At 38.4% G+C, this 21,770-nt stretch overlaps 2 protein-coding genes across 2 annotated transcripts; both read left to right on the plus strand.

The window, feature by feature from the left end:
- The first annotated feature begins 109 nt into the window (after positions 1 to 109).
- LOC6039685 (UPF0183 protein CG7083) lies at positions 110 to 10,201 on the plus strand. Its single transcript, XM_001849198.2, has 3 exons — positions 110 to 380; positions 8,333 to 9,257; positions 9,314 to 10,201. The coding sequence occupies exons 1-3, from the start codon at positions 317 to 319 to the stop codon at positions 9,669 to 9,671; spliced, it is 1,347 nt and encodes a 448-aa protein (XP_001849250.2). The 5' UTR covers positions 110 to 316; the 3' UTR covers positions 9,672 to 10,201.
- A 4,496-nt stretch (positions 10,202 to 14,697) lies between these two features.
- On the plus strand, positions 14,698 to 16,226 carry LOC6048948 (V-type proton ATPase subunit S1). The gene is made up of 2 exons (XM_038264775.1): positions 14,698 to 14,956; positions 15,020 to 16,226. The coding sequence occupies exons 1-2, from the start codon at positions 14,850 to 14,852 to the stop codon at positions 16,083 to 16,085; spliced, it is 1,173 nt and encodes a 390-aa protein (XP_038120703.1). The 5' UTR covers positions 14,698 to 14,849; the 3' UTR covers positions 16,086 to 16,226.
- Positions 16,227 to 21,770: the final 5,544 nt, after the last annotated feature.

Consider the following 21,770-nt stretch of genomic DNA (forward strand, 5'->3'; position numbering starts at 1 on the left):
TGGGTAGTCAAAATCTTAAAGCTCATCAGCGTGCACTCAACACAACGGAACGTCAAAAAACAAACAAAAAGAAACGAGACAACACCATTTTCACCACTTCTTTCCGCCCACTCACTCTCATTAGTTTCCTCCACCTCCTTCATTCATTCGTTTTTAGTTCAACTTCAACAGCGCCCTCAGTCGACAGCCAGCCAAAACAAAGAAAACTGCGTAAAAACAGAGTTCGCGAGTGAAAAAGTGAAAAATCAGCTGCAAATCTTCGCCCAATCGTTTCCAAAACCAGTCGGAAGGAATCGTAATTTGAAGTGGCCACAGGATGCTGGATCTGGAGGTGGTTCCGGAGCGGTCCATTGGGACGGACAACTGGGAATTTATTCTGGGTGAGTCCTCGAACGTCTCGTCGTCGCCCATTTTTCTTCAGACGAGTTTTTTTTTGCAGAGGCAATTTGCTTACAAAACTAGCGTCGCAGTTTATCGCTGCGTAACCTTGGGGGGCAATATTTCTGCGAATCGTAGGAGACGGTGGAAAATTTTTGCGAATTGCGTCTTTGCACGGTCATTCTGTGTAGTGCCATTCCCGTTTTTGAGTTTTGTTTTATTGTTCCTTCTTTTTTTCCACTCTCATCCCAGTAGCCCTTGAGCTCAGTTCCCTTTGTTGTTTGCTTGGATTGTTGTTTTTGTTGTTGCTTGCTGGCTGGTTGATTTCCAAAAGCTCTTGCGCGCATCATATGATTTCTGTGGAAGCAGGATGGCACCAGCAACGAAGACAGCTGGGTTGTTGGTTAGAGAAGGATGGAGAATGGTTCCAGTTTTAGGGTCGTGGGCGGGTGGGTGGTCAGAGTGGCAGGAAGATGAGTGGAGAATGAGAGAGCAAGCAAGTTGTTTACAAACACCAGTGAAATCAGCTGTTTTTGGGAGAGATGAGAGAGAAAGGTGCTCGGGGTGGTTGTAAACTCGTGTTAGTTTCATTTTCCTGTTCAAAAATTGTCATCGGCGATTAAAACGCTCAAGTTGGCCAGAAGGAGAAGCTCAGACTGATTACTGGGAGGTTCAGCGCCCATCAGCAGACGAACGAGAACGACCTACGACTCATCGATTTTGCCACTTCCTGAAACATAGCCATACGTAGTACCTTCTTCCAGCACAGCCTCCTCTACAAGTACACCTGGAGATCACCAAACGACACGAAGACGCAAATCGACCATGTTCTCATCGATGGTCGGCACTTCTCGGACATAATCGACGTCAGAACCTATCGTGGCGCGGACATCGACTCGGACCACTACCTGGTGGTGGCAAAGCTGCGCCAACGCCTGTCTGAAGTCAACAAGATCCGATCCCGTCGCCGGCAGCGGTATAATCTGAAGCGACTCAAGGATCCTAAGGTCGCTACCCATTACCACATGGTTGGAACTCCATACATCCTGTTAGCCCAAAAAGTGGGACGATTGTTGAGCTTTGTCGCTGGTATAGTGTAAATTTGTCCAAGGTAGTCACAGCCTACTCAGCAAAAAAAATGAATCTCTTATACCACTCGCAAATTGACAGACAGACCTTGTTTTTGTTTTATCTACCAATTCTGCGTAATTCAAGTAATGTTTCCAAGAATCTATGACATTTCCCCGAAACCCACATTCCCGAAGAGACATTTCTCCGAATTCCACATCTCCGAAAAGACACTTCCCCGAAATGTCATTTACCCGAAAATCATTTCCCCGAACAATCCATTTCCCCGAACGGCCACATCCCCGAATGGCGACTTCCCCTAAAAACCATTTTCCCGAATGGCTACTTCCCCTAATTTTCCACATCCCTGAAAATCATTTTCCCGAATGACCATATCCCCGAACGGCCATTTCCCCGAACGCCACTTTCCCGAACCCGGTCAGGCGGGTATGGCCGTTGCCCAGAACCGCGCGCGGTCCTGGGCAACGGCCATACCCGCCTGACCGGGTTCGGGGAAGTAGCGATCAAGGAAGTATCATGTCCACAATTGAACGTTCAAAAAATTCCGAGCTTCACTTGAATTTTGAATATTTAAATTGATGTAAGTGCGACAACTGGCCAGAGGGATTTCAGGTCAGAACGTGTTTGACAAACGTTCAGGCCCGACTACCGCAAAATTTGTAGTTGTTACTCGGGACCTTGGCAACCAAAATCAACCAAACTTCGGGACAATGCACAGAATGGTCAACCAAACAAAACGTGTTTGGCTCTTTTTTTCGTTTATTCAAGGCCAAACATTAAAACGCGTTTTTCTCAGAACGGCAAAGAGCGACAAACGACAAGATAACACAACAACGTCGATTTGATACATTGGTCATTTCGCAAAAAATGCATTTAGTTGAAAATCAAAATACAGTTCAGACTCGATTATCCGAAGGCCTTGTCAAAAGTTCATTTCGGATAATCGAATAATAAAAAAAAATTGTCGTCTTTTTGTTTGGCTGTCGAGTCCCTAAACTACTTTAAAGTGATTTAGTAATTTTAAATCTAAAATGTCAGTGATGAAATATTCAAAAAATGCATTTTGTAATTCAATAATCAACTATTTAGATTTGATTGAAAGGGTTGGTCGCAAAACTCGAATAGGACGTAAAAAAAAAAATGTTCATAGCCTTCATCCAGCTAAAATTGATAAAGACAAATCAGTTCAGTTAAACAACATCTAGAACAATCTGAATCCTGCGCATCGAGTCCTCGCATAAAGCTATCGTGCTGTTCAATCCTTAACACGTAGATACCGTTTTGGAAAATTAAAGTCATACTATTATAAAAAAAAATCCCAAAATAACAATTTAGTTTATAGGGGAACTATATCCTTTCTCAGTCTATTTCTATTATCGGCCTATCAGCACTTTGAACATGAATTAAAGCCTTCTCGAAGTGTTTTTGACTATTCCAAAGTAATAAATAGCTCAAATAAAAGTGAGCAAGCAACTCTCCATTGTTGATACATCTGAAAATGTTGATTTAATAGCGGAAAACGGCAAAACTGATGAGAATTGGTCGAACGGCTTAGTGTGATTAAAATGGGTATATTTCCCCTATAAAGGTTATCATTCGGGAAAATTGATTTTTTGGTGAAGTGACCATTCGGGTATATGTAAATTCGGGAAAACGACAGTTCGGTAAAATGGCCATTCAGGTAAATGACATTCGGGGATATGGAATTTTCGGGAAAATGATTTTCGGGGATGTGGAATTTTCGGGAAAATGATTTTCGGGGAAGTCGCACTTTCGGGGATGTGGAATTTTCGGGGAAATGATTTTCGGGGATATGAGATTCGGGAAAGTGGGATTCGGGGATAAGGGATAAAACCGTTTCCAAACATGATCGACTTGTGGAGAATATGTTGCTTTAGCGGCGCGATTTCTTTGCCAACACTTCATTTTGTATGCTCTTCTTCAACAGTTAAAGCTTGCTCACCATTGTTATTTCACTGATGGATTGATAAAATCGTGTTTTAAAAAGGAAAGGAGCAGATTTTGATGTTGCGAATGGGGGATTGGAGGAAGACGACATCCCTTATTGTTGTTCGATGTCACAGAATTCAAGCCATTTTACCAGCACTAGCTAAATACCTGTTCCCAAAGGAATAGAATGATTATTGAACATGCAATTTTTAACTGCAAAGGTTTTTCCGGCATTTTGGAGCATGAAAAGTAGATAAATTGCAAAAACAATCGGCTGACACGAGAGGCGCGCGAGAAGAAAAATGAAAATGCAAATCATGGCATGCTGTGATTTTGTTTACTTGAGGCATCTTCTCAGTATACCAGTTTTGATCGGACGAGGGGTCAATGCATATTTCATGTAGCCGGTATCTGTTTACGATTAAATGACATTATACAAATCAACCAAAATTCTGTAATAAAATATTAATTTAAAAATTGAACGAAAAATAGGATGTTATCATTTGAGTAACATTTGAAAATGTTGGATATAGGGAAACTTACTAGAAAATTAAAATTTGGTTTTAAGTAAGTAAGTAGTATAAGAAAAACTCATAGGTTACATATTGTTACAGTATCATTATCAAAAATATCTCAAGTTAGAAAAAAATATGATTTGCACTATATGAGTGTTATTATGAGATTTTATTACAGCAACAAATTATAATTAAAGCAAAATTATGATCATCAAGTGAGAACGGTTCAAATTCAAATAAAGTTTACTAATTAGTTACATCTACTGGCAATTATTAGAATCTACTTGACAATGATACCTTGTAACAGATTGTCCAAGGCACAAAAGGCTCATTAAAATCAACAATTATAATCGGCTATCAGTACAAGAAAAACATAACCAGGGTTTTAAAAATATTCTGATTTCTATCACTCAACAAAATAAAAATAAAAATCCATATACAACCTGTAACAATTTAAATCTAGCGAATGAACTCCGAATTTGAACATAATCCTTTTTATATATCATGCAAAAATTGTTCAAAAAAATCAACAAAATCTGACTACGTTGGAGCCAGCGTGACAAAGTGTGACATAGGAGGGAGGGCGGTTATTTTTGGTCAATTTTAGCGTGATTTTAGCGGTCATTTCTGGCCTTTCAAAAGTTTCCGAGTTTTATTACAAGAGTTCAGTCAAAAATGATGAAGTTGAATTGCACGCCGAAGTGCCGTTAAGTCAACATTATGTGCTGGATGGAAATACATGCTGTTATCCAAAACTAATAATAAATAATTTGCTACTTTAAATAATTTTATAAAATTCAAAATATTCTTACTACACGCACTATGGACGACCCATCGGTGCAAAACTGCCATAAAAACTGGTAGAAAAGTTGCAGCTCACCACCGCGAGAGGCAGCACATGTACTGTCCCCGTTTTTGAACTTAAAGTTCCACATATGTGCCATTACGCGCAGGAACTCGAAGCTGCGTTGCCTGACCCGTGGGAACAATGAGTCGTACAATCAGTTGCGAAAACAGCAAACCCATCTCTTCCGGTAGAAAAAGCGACGCCTGGAAGAGTTGGAGTACCAGAACATGGAACAGCTGTATTGCTTCAACGAAACGCGCAAGTTCTACAAGAAACTCATTGACATTGACCCGGAACGGCTTCATGTCGCTCACCCAAATCTGCCGGGGAAAGGCCGGAGAAATCTTGACGGATGAGCGTGAAGTGATCGAAAGGTGGAAGCAATACTTCGACGAGCACCTGAACGGCCCAGAGGCGGAGTACCAGGGCAACGGGGGAAACGACGTCAGTGGTATTGTAGACGGCGGCGACGAGTTAGCCCCGAAAATAAGGGCAGTTAAGGATGCAATCAAGAAGCTGAAGAACAACAAAGCGGCTGATAAAGACGGTATCGGTGCGGAACTCATCAAGTTTGGTCTGATCAAGTTGGCAGCCTGTCTGCACCGCCTGATAGTGAAGATCTGGGACACATAACAGCTACCGGAGGAGTGGAAAGAGGGAGCCCGATTCCCAATATGCCCGATCTACAAGAAGGGGGACAAGTTGGAATGTGAGAACTATCGAGCCAACACTATTCTCAACGCGGCCTACAAAGTGCTGTTCTGATGCTGTTCTGTGCTGATCATTTTCTGTCGTCTGTCGGAGCGAGCAAAGGATTTCGTTGAAACGTACCAAGCCGGTTTCGTGGAGAGGAAATCGACGACGGACCAAATCTTTTAGCTACGCCAAATTCTCCTAAAATGTCGCCAATACCAGAATCCAACGCACCACCTGTTCATCGATTTCAAAGCAGCGTACGACTCGGTCGATCGCCAAGAGCTATGAAAGATCATGTACGAGAATCTTGACAAGAACGATTTTCACGGAAATCTGATCAGAATGGTAAAATCAACAACGGAAAGAATGACGGTAGGTCTATTCCCGTACTGCAGAATTCTGCAATTCTGCACAAAAACGGCAGCAGAGCGTTTCCGTACTTTTCTGCAACAAAAGTAATTTTTCTCTCAGGTAGAACTTCTGCAGTGAGAGAGGTAGAAGTTGCAGCAAAACCGTTCCCGTACTTTTCTGCAAGCTCTCTCTTCTCTTTCTTGTTGAAAAGTTACTGCAATTTGGTGTGATGGATGTTGAGTACACGCTTACATAAAAGTTGCAAGTTGGGTGAAATTATGCATTTTATTATTAGTTGCAATAAATTTTATGTTTTATTATTACTAAATTGAAGTAGTTTTTTTGAAGGGACGTTTGTATATTTTGAATTAATGGATTTTGGGGTAGTTTTTTTAAATGTCTGTTTTTATTGAGAACGATTTCAGGCTTAGTTCATTATCATATAGCGATTTTTTTAGTGTTAATATTTTAACTTGACAAAAAAAAAAGATAACTAAAGTCAGTATAAGGCTTTCTAGGCCCAGTGAAAAAAATATAATTTAACTCAAAAATTACGAACTCCTCGTCACAGTGTTCTGATGCAAACAATGATCGAGCTGTAGCTGTCACAGCCCTGCGAAGTATGTTGGCTGACATATCGGGCAGTCAGTCAAATAAACCAGCTAGAAGTCGCTTGACAAAAAAAATTGCTAGAAAGAGATAGGAAACCTGATGCAAACAAACGTCCAGCTGTCATGTAAACATACTTTGAATGTGTTGGTAAATTTCTGACTAGAAAGCCTTATTACAGCACGGCTAATACCTCAACCAAAAAAATGTATTATACAAACTGTTTTAAAAAACTTTTAAAAGACACATTTCTTTTGTGTTTAATAATTTCAAATAAATATTTGTTTAGGAATAATTTTTGATCTTCAATTGTTTTTGAATAGGCTAAATATGTGTGTTTAAATAATAAGTAAATTTAATTGGCAATAATACATTGTACCTTAAACGGTACTACCAATTTGTATTCTTATATGAACCAAAAAATTCGATGTAGTTTTGTCGAATTCTTCTATTTTAAGAAATTTAAATTCTAAAATTCGGAAATTTTTAAATGCTGCCATCTTGAATCATAAAAAGTACAATTTTTATTGGAGTCATATTTTAGGTTAGAAGCTCAGATTAGAGGTTTTAGAGGTTGGAAATTTTAACAAGTTCTTCGGAAAATAGAGTACTAATCTCGGTACTAACTGTTTCTATTTTTTGAATATTTGAATTTTAAAATTTTTGATTCACAGAATTTTAAAACTTTTGATTCACAGAATTTTAAAACTTTACTTATTTTTGAAATTTTTTAGTATCTTTAATTTTTTTTAATTGTAGCTTTTGAATTTTTGGTGTTCTGAACTCTGAAGTATTCAAACTTTTGATTTTTTTATTTAGAATTTCCAAATTTAAGAATTCTTAAGTTTAGGAACTTTTAAGTTGAATCCCTTTATTTTTGTTTTATTTTGAATTTTTAAAATTATGATTTTTTTGATATTTTAAACATTTTGATATATTTAATTTTTAATTATTTGTATTTTTCAAGCTTTGAACGAGGCTTTGAATTTGTGTTTTATTTATTTTTCTGATATAAATAGGAGCATTTTTAAATTTCTCAGATATCAGATTTTTTTTAAGTTTCTCAATTTGAAAATATAAGTTTTTTTTGTAAATATTTTTAATCATGAATTTCTAAATGTCAATGTTCATGTGTAAAACGTACCTGCATCTCTCACTATTTTTTACCTAATGTAAAAGTTTTGAATAATTTCTAATGTATAATTTCATCCTAAGCATAATTAATTTCTAGTTACCAAATAAATGGTACATGCTTGATCTTTCAAATAAAATGTTGAGTTGAATAAAAAATAATGCCCCCGTTCTAGAGGTAAACTCCTTTCAATTACTATTTTTCTCAATCCCTTTATTTTAATGTTTTGAAATAATTATAAAACCTTAATACCCAGTTTGAGTAAATCTACTCAACTGTGTACAATATTGCAGAAAAAGTACTGGAACGCGCTACCCAGGCAAAATTTTTGCTGCTTCTCTTCTTGCAGAACTTCTGCAAAAGAGAGAGATGAAGAGAGCGAGCTGAAAAGTACGGGAACGTGTTGCAAAAAAGTGACTTTTGCTGGCTGCAGAATTCTGCAGAAGCTGCAGAAATTCTGCAATTCTGCAAGTACGGGAATAGACCTGGTATCTTTGGCCTCTGTTTCAACATTGTGCTGGAAGGTGTTATGAGGCGAGCGGGAGCACGACCATCAACCGGTCCTGCCAGTTCATCTGCTATGACGACGACTCGAACAATGTCGGCATAATGTTCGAGGAGGTGGTAAAGAAGTACACTGAATTGAAGTTGGAAGCAGATATGGTTGGACATTGGGGGAATGTGGCGAAGACATAGTTTGAATTAAAATAAAGGATATTTAAAATTTTTGTTCAAAACATGACAAATTGCTCACTCCCTTTCCAGGAATGCACTTCTCCCAGGCCGTCGCCATCATCCAGTCCCAGGTGGGCATCATCAAGGGCGTCCAAGTGCTGTACTCCGACACGACCCCACTAAACGTGGACATCATCATCAACCTGCCCCAGGACGGAATCCGCCTAATCTTCGACCCCGTTCAGCAACGCCTCAAGGCGATCGAGGTGTTCAACATGAAGCTGGTCAAGCTAAAGTACTACGGACTGCCGTTCAACTCGCCCGAAGTGGTGCCCTCGATCGAGGAGATCGAACACTCGTTCGGGGCGACCCATCCGGGTGTGTACGACGCCGCCAAGCAGCTGTTTGCGCTGCACTTCCGCGGGTTGAGCTTTTACTTCCCGGTGGACAGCAAGCTGCAGCCGGGTTACGCCCACGGGCTGGGATCGTTGCACTTCCCCAGCGGAGCGTCCCCGATCGTGTCCAAGATGGCGCTGTACTGCGGCGGAAGTGTGGCCGAGAGCCGACCGCCGCCACTGCCGTTGTCCTGTTACAACCAGCAGCTGTATCTGGAGTCGGCTACGGTGCTGCGGAACTCGTCGGGAACGCGCGGTTTGAGGCTGCAGCTCTATACGGAGGGGTCGCCCCGTGCGCTGGAACCTCGCAAGCAGTGCTTGACGCGTGAGGTCATCTTCGGGGACAGCTGCCAGGACGTGGCTAGCAATCTGGGCGCACCGTCGAGGGTTTTCTTCAAGAGCGAGGACAAAATGAAGATCCACTCGCCCAGTGCGCATCGACGCGTCCAGTCCAAGCGGAGCGATTTCTTCTTCAACTACTTCACCCTGGGAATCGACATTCTGTTCGACGCGCGTACGCAGCGCGCCAAGAAGATCATTCTGCACACCAACTATCCGGGACATTACAACTTCAACATGTACCACCGGTGCGAGTTCAACCTGCAGCTGGCGCCGGACAAGTGAGTCATTGTTCACAAATTTGTAGAATCTCCCTAACGCGAGTTTTCCCTTCCAGGGTCACCGAGGACACCCCGCTCGACTCGCCGGTTTCGGTGTCCGCGTACTGCAAGTGGGACACCATCTCGGCCCGGCTGGCCCCGGCCGAACGCCCGGTGGTTCTGCACCGCGCCGGGTCAACCAACACGGCCAACGTGTTCGGGTCGACCTTTTGCTACGGCTACCAGGACATCATCTTCGAGGTCATGCCGAACAATTACATCGCGTCGGTGACGCTGTACCACCCGGCGCCGTACTCGGAGTCGGCGTACGCCATCGGCAGCAACGCGAGCAGCGTCAGCAACAGCACCCGGAACCTGCTGCAGGACGGCGGCCCTGGCAGCAAACCGGTCAACAACATTCGCATCAGCGCATGACCAGCTAGCAGCTTCAACGAGCTGATCCTGGACGGACGATTTCTGAGCTGTGCTTGAGCGGCGCGACGAACGTTTATCAAATATGACGGTTAAGGAGGTGTGTTTTTGTCTCTTCTGACTAGCGATAAGGCTTTTTTTTACTACAAATTGTGTAACTTGGAGTGCGATCAATCACGCGTTCCGTGCTGAGCAGAGTACATTCTAATATACTAATACGCGCATATTTCTCACCTAGAATTTTAGCGACAAATTCATAACTGTCTATTTATAAAGTATTTAAAAAAAAGATCAAGAAAAAAATACGCAAGAAAAAGTGACAAAAAAAGTTTAAAACATTACGTAAAAATTTAACTGTCGATCAGTTTTGTGGTAGAACTAAATACTAGTTTCGCGCTTCAATGTGACCCGGCAGTTGGCAAAGAAAAAAGTGTAATTGTGATTCGAGGAAAAAAGAAACTTCTTTTATTTTTAAAAGAAAGCAAAAAACAAATAGATTATTAAAGGTACGAACTAAGGCTAACAATAAACGGCACATGTGGTTTCTTAAGTTGCGAAAGAAAAACGCCCTTTTCCAAATCATTATGGTCCTCTCATTTGCTGACAGAGTTTATCGTGATGACAAATCTAAAACAGTAAAAAATATTTCAATATTTCAAAAAGATAAAAAAAATATAGATCATCTTAAAAAAACTGACTTTTAAATTTTTCTAATTCTCAAATTTACACCCGCTTATATTTTTTTACCGAATTCGGTAAATGATAAACAGTTCGGTAAAGTGAAAACTACTGAGTTTGGTAAAATCGACGCCAACATTTCAAAAAGAAAAACGCATTTCGACGGCAACATTTCAAAAGGCATCATGTACATTTTGACATTTTCTGGGTTATTGCATATTACGAAAGTACTCCTAATTAGCTACCTCTCCTCCTAAACTGAGACAAAAAATTAATGTTGAGCATAATTTTTCAATTCCCATTTTAATATAAAAGTAAAAGAAGATGTTCTAATTATAACAAACGTTGAAAAACGTTGCTTTTATTGATACTTGATCATCCATTTTCATTAAAACATTATTTCCATCATAATATTTAAGAAAAACAAACATAACTTTTTTTGAAATCACCAACGTTTATATCACCCTTTGTTATGATTCGTTTTTCTTCGCCGAATGTACATGGCGCTTTTTGCAAGTGGAAAGGAAGTTTTGTTATGATTCGCTTTTCGTCCTCCAATGTACATGGCGTCTTTTTCATGATGCATGTAGTCTTTTATTTGACAGGTTGACAGGGCTATATAAACAGGCACTGCTGATGTCAGAGATTTGGTTTATGCTACTTTATTTAAAATCATTATTAAACAGACTTTACTGAAGTAACTTTTGCTCATTTTTGGTGTAGAAGTAGCTTATTAGAAGTTCTTTCAGTATATTCAATAACCCAGAAAGTGTCAAATGTACATGATGCCTTTTGAAATGTTGCCGTCGAAATATTACCGAAATTCGGCCATGAAGTTCATTATTGCTCATATTACTAACGATTTTCGGTAAATTTTCGTTTATTTTGACTAGAGGTGGGCAAAACCGCTCTTTTTTAGGAGCCGCTCATTTTCGTTCGCTCATTAAAAAGAGCCGCTCTTTTGAACGGCTCTTTCGCTCTTTTCAAAATTTTGATGAAAATGTTTTTTTCAAGAATCGTATGATTTTAAAAGTTATTTCACACTGGACTTTTACAAATTATTTCATGAAAAAATTAAAACTGAAAACGAGAAAATGTCCTTGAAAACCATTGGTCTTGGCGGTCTCTATGTCAAGATTTCTACTCGAACCTAAACATTCGAGTAATTGAATGGCATCCAAACTTAAATCTAGGATTGGATAAATTGCTATTAATTTTAAAATTGCGTTTATTTCTGCAAGAATTGAACTAATGCTGATATTTTATTTGGAGGAAACATTCTGTGAACTCTTTTCTACTTTCTGATTTAATCGATAAAGTCTATAAACGCTAAAGTTGATTTGGACAGAAGGTTTTTTTTTCCAAAATCTCTAAACTATTCAGAAGATTTTTGATAATATTATGCAATTTGAAATGCTCAAATTTGTATTCCAGTAGTACTTTAATTTATAATCAGTTGTAAAGTGAAAAACATTTTCATGTTGTTTAAAAAAATATTTTTTTTTTGATTTTTTATAGGCATCGAAATATTTGAAATTGCATTTTAAATTCTCAAAAACAAATTTAATACACATTTTTTTCAATAAATTATATTTATAACAAAAATCATGCCATGTTGGGCCGGTTCTTTCAAAAGACTGAAGTTTTAAAAAGAACCGCGGTTCTTTTTTTGTGAGCCACGGTTCTTTCGCTCTTTTTAGTGAATCGGCTCTTTAAGCGGCTCGCTCTTTTTTTGCCCACCTCTAATTTTGACAGACAGTTTACCGTTTTACCGATCTAAACTTTACCAATTTCTAACTACTGAATTCGGTAAAGAAATCTAAGCGTGCGAATTTTAAAATTTTGAATATATAAATAAGAAATTTTAATTTTTAAATTCTCCGATTATTTTTTTGAATTCTTGAAATTTTGATTTTCTTTAATTTTTAAATCTTGGAATTTATAGATTAATTAGTTCTTGAATTTTTTTTGAGTTTTTGAATCTAAACTTTACCGATTTTTCAACTACCGAACTCGTGTAAGAAATCTAAGTGCGCAAATTTTAATATTTTGAATGTTTAAATCCTAAAAAAATAACTTAGGACATTTGGTTATTTTGAATTATTTAATTTTTAATTATTTTAATTAAAATTTTGACAGTTTTTACATTTTAGGGCTATTTAAATTGCTCAAATTTTCATGTTTTTAAATCCTCCTGTCGCCAGAGGTCCTCGTGGCGCAGTGGTTAGCGGCTTCGGCTGCCGAACCCTTAGTTGCTATAGGGCGCGGGTTCGATTCCCGCCTTATCCTCCTGGCCTTCTACCGGATGGGGAAGTAAAAGGTCGGAACTTGTGCCTAAACCTTCGGACGCCTAGAAATGAGGAAAAACATGCAAAAGAGACCACAAAAGACCCGGGTCGTTGAAGTGGATTGGTTAGCTTTTTTTGTTGAGGTTTTATAAGACGAAACATAAGATTTTTAAATCTTATTTTTTTTATTAACACTGGAACGCCCAACGCATGTCCAACTTACACGGATGCCCAAGCCTCCCAGAAAAGTTGGAATGATAACTTCAACTCGCTAGTTCTCGGGCATAACTCAACCAATAAAGATTCTTGTTTCCAGTGATTTGTAAGAATGTCTAGAAGATCCTAAAATTTTGCAGAAATTGATTTAATGAAATCTGTAATTTCTGCGATCGAAAACAGCGTTCCAACTTTTTGTAAACGGCTGCCTCTGCAACATTTTTGGCTATTTTTTTACGTGCATAAAAAAAAGTTTGAACGATGTGTTTGTTCGCAAAAATTACTGATTTGATCAAATTGAGTTCTGCAAAGTTCTAGGTCATTGGAAAAAAAGAATCGTCCTTATTGGTTGAGTTATGCCCGAGAACCAGCGCGTTGAATTTACCGTTCCAACTTTTTTAAGGGCTTGGCAGTTGGAATGATAAATATAATTGATGTTATGTTTTTTAATTTGTTCTTTTTGAATTTTTAAACTTTAGAATTTTCGGAATCAAGCACTGGACGGATTTAGAGTTTTATGCAGCTAATTCTATTCAAAAAGAGCCTCGACTCCATCTCGAGCCAGATCGACTCGAGGCGCGAGCCAAAATTCTCAGCGGGTATGAACGGCAAAACCGCTCTTTTTAGGGGCTACTGATTGATACTCATTGAAATGAGCGGCTCATTTGAATAACTTTTTTCTCTTTTTCAAGATTTTGATAAAAAGTTAATTTTAAAGCATGTTTTTTTTTTTATTGGATTGTTACAAATTATTTTAAAAAAGCTTCAGTTTTAGATTTTAAATAAAGTTGCCATTAATTTTACGAATTTACGTTTATTTCTGGTAAAATTAAAAAAATACTGATATGGTTTTTGGCAATAATGTTTAAACGGGCAAGATTTTGTTTTTTTTTCGAAATCTCATGGTCTATTTAGTAGTTTTTTGGGAAAAATTTTCAAGTTCATTTTGAAATGCTTGAATTTGTATTTGAGTTATATTTTCCTGAGTAAAAATCCAGTTTGTACGACCGCGAGGGATTAAATGAACTTTTAAATCAATTTAAAAAAAATAACTTGGCGGCCCTTCTTGACTATATCAAATTTTGATCTATCGAAGAAATCTAGATTAAATTTTCAAAACAATCTATCCGTCATGGGTTCCTATGCAGATTTTGAAAATTTCTGGATTTTTTTTTTGAAAAGGTCCAATAAACCAAATTTCCAGCTTTTGGTTTTTGGGTGTTTTTGAAACCGTCTTGAGTCAGGGGTATTAAAAACACCCAAAAAGAAAACTAAAAATTTGGTTTATTGGACCTTTTCTAAAAAAAAACTCCGGAAATGTTGTCTTGTCAATTTATTTCTGTGCATTAAAATGAAAACAAACAAAAATAAAAAAAGCATCAGAAACTAGATCAGAAATGGTTTTTTCGACGATTTTTTGTAACGAGGTGGAGGAGGTTCAAAAATCCATCTTTTTGTGAAATTACATTTTCAACTTCATAATAAATTTAATGCTGCAATTATTTGGAAAATTCGATGAGTTAAATTTTGTGAACCAAAACAAGACAAGTTTCAAAATGTTTCCATCTTTGAACGGCTTTTTAGTCAAACTGCTCGCTCTTCTTTGCCCATCTCTAGTAAGCACCAATGTATTTTCTGTTTATATTGAATGAAATCCAACTTAATTTAGGTTGAATTTATTTTTTTTATCAGCATTTTGAAAAATAAGGCGGTTTCGCGAATGTTTCAATCTTGAGTAATTTTACCTCACAAAATGCATTTCCTCCAAATACCGTGTGCAACATCGACCGAATGTCGACCTTCTCTTTTCGAAGTACGCAGCCAGTCGACATCCCAGCCTTCTGTCATCATCGTCATTGCGTCAGCTGAGTCAGTCACGAGACCCATTTTGGAATTCGCCCGTGGAGGAGAAAAGAAATCGCTTCGCAAACGATTCCGGACCATCGGCAGGTTCGTGTCCCCTACGTCCAAAAGCAAAATAAAGTTGAAGTCCTAAACGATGAAGTTTGGTTGCTGTGCCGCGGCGCTTCTGGCGCTGGTGGCGTTGTCCACCTCCGCCCTGGCGTCCCCGTCGGATGTTCCCGTTATCATCTGGGGCAAGCCATCGTGAGTATTGAGGTTCAATATGGTCAGGAGTGAGTGGGTCATGTGATGTTTGTTTTTCTGCAGCGTGACCTACGTTCCGGCGCTGTCCCAGTACACGACGGCGGAGTTTGCGGCCCTGCTGGAATCGCAGACCGATGCCGGAACGTTCACGGTGGTGTTCGCCGAGGAGCGCCTGTCGACGGAGGATTTGGCTCAGTGCAAGCTGAAGACGCAGACGTGCTTCCGGAACCTGGCCAAGGTCGAGCGCAAGTCGTACCTGCCGAGCGTGCAGGAACCGATGGCCACGTTCGGAGGTGACTTTGAGGACATCCAGAGCGTTCAGCTGGCCGGGGATGGCTCGTTGAGCGAGCGGATTGTGCCGAAGGCGGGTTCCATCGTGGTGGTCAACCTGAGCGGGGATGACTTTGCGTCACATGACGCTTTGATCGATGGTTTATATAACCGACTGCGGGCGGAGTTCCCGAACCTGCTGGCCGTGTACACCGGCAAGACGCCGTCCTTCCGCTACTCGTCGCTGATTCGACGCACGCGCCAGGCGGAACCGACCGTCCCTAATGATGTACTCCAGATTCCAAACACTTTCATGATGTACTACGAAAAGTTCGAGGCCGGCCCCGTCGGAGGTCCGTTGACTGCGGTAGTCTTCAATGGTGTCACCAAGGAGGATGCCAACAGCTCGGACACCACCCTGCAGGTCAACCTGAGTGGTCCCGCAGCCGATCTCCGCATCAACTTTGCCCTCGCCCAAGGCAACTGGCAAATCATGGGCGTAACGTACAATCAGGTGCCGTACTACCTGCGCCACCGCGTGGACATCAACCAGCACTTTTCGTACCGCTGTAACGACATGCGCTACGTCACGCCGGACATGAAGAACGAAATCGTGCTGACCGAGGTCCAGCTGCAGCCGCACTGGCAAAAACAAGACGAACCGGACTTTGTCAAGTTTGGCGACGCCTGGAACTGTGTCGGCTTCACTACGCCCGGAATTCTCACCGGACTGTTCCTGGTGTTCATTTTCATCTTCATCGGCGCGTACGGCATCACCTGGATGATGGACATCCGCACGATGGACCGGTTCGACGATCCGAAGGGCAAGACCATCACGGTCAACACGGCCGGAGATTAAGCGTTAGAGTTGTGTTCTGAGCACGCACAAAGCATTCCAGTAAAGTAAATAAAAAGTGCGCGCAATTTTTTCGTTTCAATGTTTGGAAAATAATCGTTCCGAATGTGATTTGCTGGAATAAATAGAAAATTTATCAAAAGATCTGATTCAGGGTTATGACTTCAACGGAATTAAAAGAAATTTCCTCAACTTGGATAAGCCGCAACCTTGTCGTAATCCAGTTTGCCCTGGAAACTGTTATCGACTGAAATGTGTGGGCGGTTGTACTGCAGATCGCTACGTTTTGTTGGGTACGAGTGCGCACTGATTACAAGGATCGGCTCGGGACCCACGAAGATGTTTGGTGAGCCTTGTCGGGCAAGTTCATCAGTAGGGTGGTCCAAATCCGGGCTTTTTCGAGGCTACCCCCTGAAATCAAAAATTAACCCATGACTAGGCTAAATTCCAAATTTGAGCTGATTCTGACCACCGGAACCCCTCCTTCTAATCACTTGAAGTTTGTATGGGGAAAATCGTTAAAATGTATGGGAAACATGTTTTACATTTTGACCTGCGGAGGGCGCAATAGTCGTCCAATCTTTATCAATTCTCAGATGTAGAACTTTCATTAAATTTGGAAAAAAAACTATCCCGAAGACATCATATTTTTTTGGATTTTTAGCATAGCATAGCATTGGTGTCTACCCGTAGTTGCTACTCTGTTATTGGCTAGGACCTCCAAGAATTGCTCCGTGGACCACAGATGAAGAGTAGGAACCAATCATCACCACTTCGCAACTTTCAAATGTCCCTACATGCTAGCCAATCACAGCGCCGGCCACGACCAGTGGTAAGACACGGGGGAAGTGGATAGAAATTTTAGTCCGATACTTGAGTGATGAAGACCGCTAAATCAGCTGCGTCTTCGACAAAGTATCACGTGAGGTTTGAGGGTGTTAGTAAGATGGGTGTGAAGCCAGGATTCACCGTGGTAAGTGATGCGGCCGGTCAAATCTATTTAAACTATAATTATAGTCCTTAATTCTTCGTATGTTCTTGGATTCATTTTTGGAAGCTTTCCAATTCGGTTCACCAAGCTTTTTTTTGTGGTGAATTCTGGTCGTGTTGGAAGTTCAATATTCGCCTAACAATTATGCAACCAGTGTCCTTGAATTCAACTTGCATTCAATATTGCATTTTCCTGTTCTTAAGTTCACACAGATTCCAATCAAGTTTCTTGGATTCTTATAGCATTCTTAATCCTACTAGTCAACTAAGCCACGATGGTCTGGTGGTTAGCATTTTTTCTGCTGACCCAAAGGACGGGGGATCGAACCCCGCCGCGAGCTCATAAATTTTTCGTTCATATTCAAGTGTTCAGAATTCCTTCTTTCCATAATTTCTCGATAGGAGCAGATGGGAATCGAACCCAGAACCTTCTGCTTACAAAGCGAACAGCGTAACCATTCAGCCACGCCTACCCCTACATCATATTTTTTGGATTTTTTGCTGAAAAGTAAATATCTTCCGAAAAGGACGTTTTTTTGTGCAAGCCACTCAGGCGAGGAACATCCTGGAAGGAGCGTCACTGACTACGTCCGTAGTCCTGTTAGATCATTCTTGATCAAAACAGTATAGCTCTGGTTCCTTGCAAGTGTCCTATTTTCTTACCTCCACGTTGGCTTGGTTTCGTCATCATGATGACAAAGTGTGACCACAGAAAATTAAAATAATTAAAAACATTTAAGGCCGATGCAATTATTTAAAAAAGTTTTTGTCCCTCGGCCCTGGCAAGCTAACAAGCCATAATCTTCACATTTAAATGAAAAAAAGTGTTTTAAGATGCATTTTACACTAGTTCAGTTGTTTTGCAATCATTAGCTTTCAAAAAATCTAAGATCTGACAAAAACAAAAATTGTATCGAAAAAAAAGATTTTGCATCGAAAATTTTCAAAAAATTTTAAGATTTTTTAATAAACCCAAACATGCTAAAAATGATTTTAAACGCAGGAGAATGTATTTTAATTTGATTTCAGCTGGTTGCCCTTGAATTTTCATTGAAATTTTGAAGTTTATTGTAAAATATTTTTTTGCCCCTGATTTTCGGGCCAATTTTGAAGGGGGATGACAAAAACTTTTAAACATATTTGTACCAGCCTAAAAAAAAAATAAATAAGAAATTTGAAAATTCTAAAATTCTAAAATCTTTCACTGTTCATTGTTTTGAAACTTTACCTTTTTCTTAAGCAAGTGAGGTTCGAGCCCTTACTCAATTTATGGAATGACTAAAGGATTATTACAAATATTACTATTGTACTTTTGGAAAACTTTTCTAAAATGCTTAGGACCAAAATAATGTAACAAAACACCGCAAAAAATTTAAAAATTTAAAAAAAAAATCTAAAAATTTAAGAAAACATCTAAAAATTAAAAAAAAAAATGTTAAATTAAAAAAAATTAAAAATTAAAAAAAAATTGAAAAAAATATAAAATTTAAAAAAATTTAAAAAAAATTAAAAAATAAAAAAAAAACTTAAAAAAATTTTTAAAAAAATTTAAAAAAAATTCAAAAATTAAAAAAAATTAAAATAATTAAAAACATTTAAAAAAAATAAAAATAAAATTAAAAAATTTTAAAAAAATAAAAAAAATCAAAAAAATTAAATAAATTTAAAAAAATTAAATAAATTAAAAAATCAAAAATTTGAAAATTCAAAAATTTAAAAATTCAAAAGTTCAAAAATTCTAAAATTCTAAAATTCTAAAATCTTTTACTGCTCATTGTTTTGAAACTTTACCTTTTTCTTAAGCAAGTGAGGTTCGAGCCCTTACTCAATTTATGGAATGACTAAAGAATTATTACAAATATTACTATTGTACTTTTGGAAAACTTTTCTAAAATGCTTAGGACCAAAATATTGTAACAAAACACCGCGACAGAAGAAATAGCAACAGATAAACACGACTTAACATTAGGGAATATTTCAGGAGAAAACAATACACAGTTAAATAACAATTGGTTTTTGAATTCAACTAAAATAAAACAGTTTTTGCTTTAATGAAAGTTGATAGGCACACTTTAAATGGTTAGGCGCTTATACTTACATCAAACCCTACTTAATGTACCACCCCGGCCGAGTTAAAATACGTAACCGGAAAAGAAGGTGTGCATGCCTGGCACGAACACTCAAAGCGTGTTCTAGCGTGTTGCTCGTACTGACTCAGAGCAAGGGTGAGATGTTAGGTGTAAGGGCAGTGCGTGTTCGTCGGGAACCTAGTGCATAAGATCGGTCAAGGCCCGTTCTTACACTGAAAGTTGCGAATTGCGAATCTTCCGAAAAGGACGGTTTTTGCGCGGCCAAGAAACACTAGCTTAAACCCATTTCTGATCACTTTTTTTTAATTTTTATGCAAAAAATAAAAAGCAGGACTACCTTTTAAGATTGATCAACTATGGAACGTTTTTCAATGCTAGCAATTAGGGCATCTCCACCGCAGAGATCTAATTGCGTGGCAAACCTATCGGTTGGATCCCCAGTTTAGTTAGTGCTGAATAATTTCCTGTTTTAGTGCTGTTTGGTTAGTTGGGCTGTTTCTTCGATGATGTACATCTGTTCTCTGTGTTGTCAAGTAGGATGCTTTATGTCAAGAAGGCCCGCTCAGTTAATTTTGAAAAATTGAATTAAAAAGTTTTTTTAGGTCCAGTTTTTAATCCTTTGTGGTCGTACAAAAAGTCATTGCCAGGGATGGAATAATCGCAAAAAAATCATTTTCGCTTGCGAACTTGCTTCATTCGCGGAAGAGAGAGGAGACAAATCACGCAAAAGAAAATCACTCCCGAACATCCCCATGAAAATCAATCTGTTGATGATTTTTTGTAAATCTCCTTGTTAGCATCACTTAAAATTATTTATTTCTCTTTGTTTACACACATTGCCCATCCACAAAAAGTGTCATTTTTCGACGTGTGAATTTACACTTGCAAGTGTAGTAGTGAAAAAGTTGTTCCGTCGAATAATCAAGATCTGGGACGGGACGGCTGGATAGAGTCTTCTTATTGAGTGTTTACGTTTGTATTCTTCTTCCGTTTTTTGCAAGAAAATTCGTGTTCTTAAACAAATATCAAGCAATCTGTGATTCAGATAGCTTGACAATTCAAATTTTCTTGATGATGTTTTTCAACTCAGTGCTCAAGCATGTGGATGACTTGTTGTTTAGTTTCTCCTCGCAGATTTTTTTTTTAATTTGGCTGTTAAAATTTGCGGTTGGACGTGGGTGGAGAATCCTGAGTTTTTATTCCATCGTTTTACGGTGGATCCGTTCATAAGGAGCTGCCGGATACAAATTACTTGAAATGGTTGGCAAATCAAAGATGAGTCATATAAGGCATATTTAAATCATCAAAACATTTTGTTGATTTGAAAATCAAGATTTTTGTTGAATCAACGCTAAACGTCAAAGCAACTTTTTCATAACAACAAAAGATTTTTGTGGAGTTAAGAAAATCAAGGTTTGTTTCAACGCAAAATCGGCGTTGATTATATTCAACAAAAAATTTTTTGAATCAAACCTCGTACAGGCTGATTCTACAAAATATTTTTCTGCGTGTGCAAGTCATTAAATGGGAGGGGAGATTTTTTTTGATCTGCTCCTGTCGTTGTCCCGTTACGCAAAGAAAGTAAATAAATCTTTCCCAGTTCCCCAAAGAGGAGCACGTCGAATTCAACGGCAATTTTTACTCAACTTTAAAGAAAGTTAACATTCCTTAGGTCGCACGCCCTAAGGTGTCAGAATCGAAAGAAATGGCTGGCAAAAATTCAAATTTGTACCAATTCATTCACTTCAAAGAGCATAAAAGTTTGTTTTTCAATTTGTGGCAATGTGTTGAAATAAAAAAGTGCAAAAAAAATCAAATAGGCTAAACTGTGGCCATTATTCTTGTTTGCTTTTTAAATCCAGTTCTACAATGTTGTTTCTTCACGCCACATTTTAATTTCATGGGAAACACAGGTTTAATATTGTTCAATTTAGATGACATTTCTATGTAACGCGCAAAAAAATAACAAGAGTTTTAAATGGGCAAAAGAATAGTCGGTTCATGAAATGTATTGTTTTTTAAAATGAAAATGCTGATCAGTCAACATTCGGTGTACGATAGAAATAAATGCCTTTCAATTGAAAATATTTTAATCAATCTATTAATGCAATTTACAATTATTTGTGAAATTGATTTAAATTCGTTTTATTTTTTCAACTCAAATTACAATACTTCTCATTTTCTCCTCATAAGAAAGGACTGGTTTAGGTTGACAGAAGCGGCCATGTTGAAAGTGGTTTAGTTTGACAATAGGTTTTTTTCTCTTTGTTTATCCCATCCCAGATCAAGATGATGATTTTTTTCCAATTCCTTTTACCGATCTTTTCATGGCTCTCCTATGTTCCCTTCGGATTTTTTCTCTTGATGAAGGTTCAAAGATTTTCTTTTGATGATGATTATTCCACCGCAGGTCATTGCACTTAAAAAAATAAGCTTTACTGCCGTGAACAATAATATCACCAATTTTAGCTTGATTTTAGAATCTAATTTTGCAACAACAAAAAAAATCTGCTAAGAAATTGTTTTGGAGCAAAAAAAAGTTAATTGCTTTTAAAAAAATATTCAATTTATCAGATTTCCGTTTGGTTCCAGCCGTTCCGGCAAGGCC

Source organism: Culex quinquefasciatus, chromosome 3 (genome assembly GCF_015732765.1).
Source record: "Culex quinquefasciatus strain JHB chromosome 3, VPISU_Cqui_1.0_pri_paternal, whole genome shotgun sequence".
Lineage (NCBI taxonomy): Eukaryota > Metazoa > Arthropoda > Insecta > Diptera > Culicidae > Culex > Culex quinquefasciatus.